The 5,422-nt window shown below is 39.5% G+C and overlaps 1 protein-coding gene across 1 annotated transcript; it reads left to right on the top strand.

Annotated features, from left to right (window-relative positions):
- The first annotated feature begins 373 nt into the window (after positions 1-373).
- Positions 374-4,868, top strand: LOC133912065 (phosphomevalonate kinase, peroxisomal-like). Its single transcript, XM_062354614.1, has 10 exons — positions 374-532; positions 639-789; positions 907-1,004; positions 1,146-1,258; positions 1,380-1,432; positions 2,313-2,708; positions 2,804-2,905; positions 3,541-3,768; positions 4,048-4,170; positions 4,345-4,868. Exons 1-10 carry the CDS (start codon positions 525-527, stop codon positions 4,609-4,611), a joined length of 1,539 nt encoding a protein of 512 aa, XP_062210598.1. The 5' UTR covers positions 374-524; the 3' UTR covers positions 4,612-4,868.
- The last annotated feature ends 554 nt before the right edge of the window (positions 4,869-5,422 follow it).

Here is a 5,422-nt window from a genome sequence, read left to right as displayed (position 1 = left end):
TTCAAAGGCGACGAAAGTCTAATGATCTGTTTGTTTCAGCTTTGAATTATGGCTTTTAACTTTTACAATCCGAAACTAAAACAAACAAACAGCTTTTGGTTATAGCTTTTTAAAATCTGCTGGTTAGATTGTGGGAATCTGAGAAGCTGATTTTTCTCAGTTTTTGATAGATTGTGAAAGTCCATTTTACTCAACTGTCCATCAAAGTTTTTTAAATATTCAATCTAAAAGTTTTTTACAATTCAGCTTTTCACAATTTAATTTTTTATAATACAATTTTTATAAGCTGTTTTTCAGTCCAGCTGAAACAAACAGACGGTTTGTAATTTTTCAAAATAAACACGTACATTTGTAGTTTTTTTTAAAAAATAAATAAGTTCTCATACTTGCGGCGCGGCGCACCCACGGCCACGTCGTCGCCGACTTCTCGGTTCCTCCGCCGCTCGCCCGCGACTCCTCTGCTCCCGCTAAGCTCCAGCGGCGGCAAACCGCCAGATCGCGTTTCAGCCACGGAGAAGGACAGCATGGAAGTGTGAGTACTGCCTAGCCCCATCATCTCACTGCCCAGCTAATTCCGCTATATTCCGCATCTACCTCAGTGCCCCGATCTGACCGCCGCGCGGGCCTTGTCGGTGCAGGGTGGCCTCGGCGCCGGGGAAGGTGCTCATCGCGGGGGGCTACCTCGTGCTGGAGCGCCCCAACGCCGGCCTCGTCCTCAGCACCACCGCCCGCTTCTACGCCGTCGTCCGCCCGCTCCGCGACGGCATCGCCTCCGACTCCTGGGCCTGGGTGAGCGAGCCGTCCTCAACCGCGCATCCCCCTTCTCCTCGATTCTCCTGCCGTTCTGCTGGTGTCAGCCGCCGCAGCGAGTTGCTCCCCACTCACCTTGTTGCCTGTACTGACTAGGCGTGGACGGATGTGAAGGTAACCTCCCCTCAGCTGTCCCGGGAGGCCACCTACAAGCTGTCATTGAACAAATCGACGCTCCAGTTGACGTCTGCAAGGCGAGTACCTGATCATTCAAGCTAATTGCGATACCACGTTGTGCTCTTGTTTGGTTGTTTTGTCAGATTAAGTTTGGTGGTAGTGCCATTGATATTTGAAAAGGATTTAGTGTATTGATAGTGATAAGTGCTTCATTTCAGGGAATCTGCAAACCCTTTTGTGGAGCACGCCATACAGTTCTCGGTGGCGGCTGCTAGAGTGACCATCACTGATAAGGAGAGGAAGGATGCACTAGATAAGCTGCTGTTGCAAGGTTTGTGAATTTTTTCTTAGGATTTTTGCTCCTCTAAAGGACTACGTTGGTTATATATTTGCTGTATACTGTATCATATTTAAATTTAAGTTTTGTAACATTTTAACTTTCTTTTTTGTAGGTCTGGACATCACGATTCTGGGTTGCAATGATTTCTATTCCTATCGGAAGCAGGTAAATCTTCTATTTGGTTAAGCTTACTCATATGCATATTTTAACTTTTGCCAGACCTTTACTTCAACCAACCCAATTCAAATGGTAGAAAAGAGAGATTTGCTATTAAGGTGACCCTTTTAGCTCCTTTCAGATATGCTAATTTGAGCTATCTAATCTTGAACATATAATTTTCTAAATGTTCCGCTAAAACAATAAAACAGGTTGCCAGAGCCTAATTTTAAATTTAAAATGTGAACTCTATTTTATTGCGCTTGTCTTCTGTATTCTCTCCATGATGTTCATAGCTTTTTCCAATCAAAGTATGATTTAAATAACTTGAGTTTATGCTTCGCCTGCCAGGAACTGCTACAGATTATGTATAACTGGTATTTCCATTACATCAGGGTGTGTTATTTTAATTATGACCAAAATTGGCAGAGTCTTCCTACTTCCTACAAGGAGGAAGGCAGATGTAAAACTAAAAATAGATGCAGTGGCATATTTATATGTGACATATTAGGTGCATAAAATACTTGCTTTATTTATCTTGTAAAGTTTGTGTAGTTGAATATTGTTTTCCCCCTTAATGTTATGCATTCACGATAGTGTTATTTATGATTCAATGGACTCGTGAAGGAATAGCCAACTGTAAAAAGTCGAAATAGATGTACTGTGATGCTGGGTGTCGATCTGTAAAACATCCAGAAGTTACTCTCCTTGCATTGTTGAATAAACTGCAAACTGCAAATCTACTTTCTCTTTTACACACTAAATATCTCATATAAATTATATTGAATTTCCATGTTTGACCTGGTGTTTGTCTTATAACTATAGCTCACCCTGAAAACACTATATCATTTGGAAATAATTAGCTTCTTGGTTTCCATTGTTTCTTCAGATTGAAGCACGTGGTCTCCCTCTTACTCCGGAGGTATTGCTTTCGTTGCCTCCATTCTCTTCAATCACATTTAACTCAGAAGTTGCTAATGGAACAATGACGGGAGAAAAATGTAAACCTGAAGTAGCCAAAACTGGACTTGGGTCATCAGCTGCCATGACCACATCAGTTGTTGCTGCTCTTCTTCACTATCTTGGAGCTGTTTACCTTTCGTGTTCGGGACAATCTTCCAGTGATAGTGTGACTGGACGAGATCTTGACTTGGTTCATGCTATTGCTCAAAGTGCACATTGTATAGCACAAGGGAAAATTGGAAGTGGTTTTGATGTTAGTGCTGCTGTCTATGGGAGTCAGCGCTACACAAGGTTCTCCCCAGAAATACTCTCCTCAGCTCAGGTAAGAAACTTCATTGACGTCTAGCCCATCAACTTTGCCAGTAGATACTCACTTCATTTGATGTGCTGGTAATTTATGTAACGCACTGTTTACAGGTTACAGGTGGGACTTGCTTGCCAGACATAGTATCATATATTGTTACACGGAGGTGGGATCATGAGAAGACTCAATTTTCATTGCCCCCTCTGATGACCCTTGTAAGTTGCCTAGCCTCATGGTTGATGACGAGGTTTTCCTAAATGGCAATTAAATCATTTTAATGGTTTGTCACCGGAACTACTGATCTGCTACTGGTGGTACAGGATTTACAGTTTGATTACTAGACAGTTGCAATGCTATGATGCTTATAACCATTAGACCACGACTTATGCTTATAGAGACAGCATGTGGAAACTGCTGTTATAACCTCATGTCATCTCTCTCACACACATAATGCTAATATGGTTGGAATTTTGAAAAATTATAGAATGGTTGGTCTGTTTGTTTGTGTTCTCACTGTCACCAGACATGCCTCCACTTTGCCATATTCTGTACCTTTACCTTCTCTTAAAAGTGTCCTTGCAATTTTACTTCACTTGATTTCTGATATCAGCCTTGTGAGGCATGCATTGCACAACAGCACAATGGATTTTTAGGAGTAAAAAAAAAAAAAAAACTAAGGATACCATTCAAAGATGACTTTCTATTCACAAGGCGCAGTAAGGACCAGAAAAAAAAATTCTGCAAGAACACGAACCAATAATATTTTTGTGGTTTTATTTGATATTATGTTTATTTATCGATTTGTGAGGATGTCTTAGAATTCTAACATAGTGTTGGAATATTTTTGTAGCTCCTTGGGGAACCTGGAACTGGAGGATCATCTACTCCATCAATGGTTGGATCTGTGAAACGGTGGCAGAAGTCTGACCCTCAGAAATCCAAAGATACATGGACTAAGCTGGGAATTGCCAATTCAGTGCTGGAGAACCAACTGAGAAACTTAAACAAACTTTCTGAAGATCACCGGGAGGCCTATGAATCCATAGTGCGGTCCTGTAGTCGTCTCGTGTGCAGAAAGGTAACTACAAATTTATGCTATATATTTATATTTATTAGGTTACATTGTCAAATTCTGAAAAACAAGTGATATTTGTTCAAAGTAATAGATCAATGAACAAGGAAATAGTCAGTGCTAGGATAATTCACGAAAATCTTTTTATCTTTAATGAACTAGAGCTTGTACACCCAATTTTTCTGAAGGACATCTATTACGTTATTCTGAAATCCTGCCAAAAGAGGAAGAGAAAAGTATTCTTTAATGCTTTATACTAAATGTTTTTTTCCTTGTTCTCGCCAGTGGACAGAGGTGGCTACTAACCAACATCAAGAGTTGATTGTTCGATCACTGTTGGCTGCAAGAGATGCTTTCCTTGAGATCAGGCTTCATATGCGAGAGATGGGCATAGCAGCCGGTGTTCCAGTAAGACCCCTTCTATAAACTGCAAGTGTTGTAGTATAGCATGCTCAAAGTAGAACCTTCAGTACAATGATTGGCATAATTACACCAACATGAATCACTAAGTTATGAAATTGTAGATAATGGTGTCAGCATTCTTAGTCAATCTTGTTTGTCATCTTTGTCCTAATTTTGTAGATTGAACCAGAATCGCAAGCACAACTACTAGATGCCACTATGAATCTGGAGGGCGTTCTACTAGCTGGAGTTCCCGGAGCTGGTGGCTTTGATGCAGTTTTCTCAGTGATTCTGGGTGACGCAAGTGATGCTGTAGCAAATGTTTGGAGCTCATCTGGTGTTTTGCCACTTCTTGTTCGAGAAGACCGTCAGGGTGTTTCATTGGAAGATGCTGACCCAAGAACAAGGGAGGTGTCAGCTGCTGTATCATCCATACAAATTAATTGATTCTACTGTTCACAAATTCTGTTTAAGTATGGTGTACCATTGTTATTCATTTAAAAGTATCGATGGTGCCAAATGCATTGTTAAAATAAGTGCTGCGCTAGCAGCAAGATAGTATGTTGTTTATTGGACTATCCAAGAGTGTAGAAAATAAGAAATTCTAGTCAATTACACGGAACTAGTGCCTGTAGCTATGAAATGTACGTGAGAAAATGATGAGCTATTTCAATGAGCTCATAATGTAAACCTTCTATTTGTAACTCGTAATGACTTCCTTTATTAGAATTCGGCATCTTTTGGTGTTTGAAAGTGTAGACTGAGAATGACGATAAAATGGGTTGAATATGCATTTATTAAATTCTTTTGAACAGGATGATCTTCTCTTTCGTTTCATCTAATATACTTTAAAAACTCAAGCAAAAGTAAAATCTAAAGATAAAACAAGCTGCAATCAAGAATATAAAGGAAATTATGGTTCTTATGGTTGTATATGAATTCTACGTTTTAATAGTACTTAATCCACAAGTCATCACTATAAAAAGATTGTAACTTGAGGAAATAAATCTTCAAATCAAAGATAAGATCACCGGTAGAAGAGATTCTCTGAATTGATGATTTAGAGTCCAGGAAATTTAACACTCAATTATATACAAATATATGTGAACGTTATGTCTCTAACAACAAGAAGAATAGAATTTTCAGCTTAACAACCAAAACAAAAACACAAGCAAAGAAAGAACGACTCGCAACAAAGCAAGAGAACTAATAGAAAGAGAGTAGAAGGAGATAAACACAAGTATCAAAAGAAACATTA

Source organism: Phragmites australis, chromosome 3, assembly GCF_958298935.1.
Source record: "Phragmites australis chromosome 3, lpPhrAust1.1, whole genome shotgun sequence".
In the NCBI taxonomy this organism is placed as follows: Eukaryota; Viridiplantae; Streptophyta; class Magnoliopsida; order Poales; family Poaceae; genus Phragmites; species Phragmites australis.
Note: the sequence above shows the minus strand (reverse complement) of the source record. Positions and strands in the feature narration are given on the sequence as shown.

Excerpts from the sequence above, each read along its gene's own strand:
- LOC133912065 (XM_062354614.1), top strand. Across the intron at positions 1,005-1,145 it reads CTCCAGTTGACGTCTGCAAG|GGAATCTGCAAACCCTTTTG; the intron begins GCGAGTACCTGA and ends GCTTCATTTCAG. Across the intron at positions 1,433-2,312 it reads TCTATTCCTATCGGAAGCAG|ATTGAAGCACGTGGTCTCCC; the intron begins GTAAATCTTCTA and ends TTGTTTCTTCAG.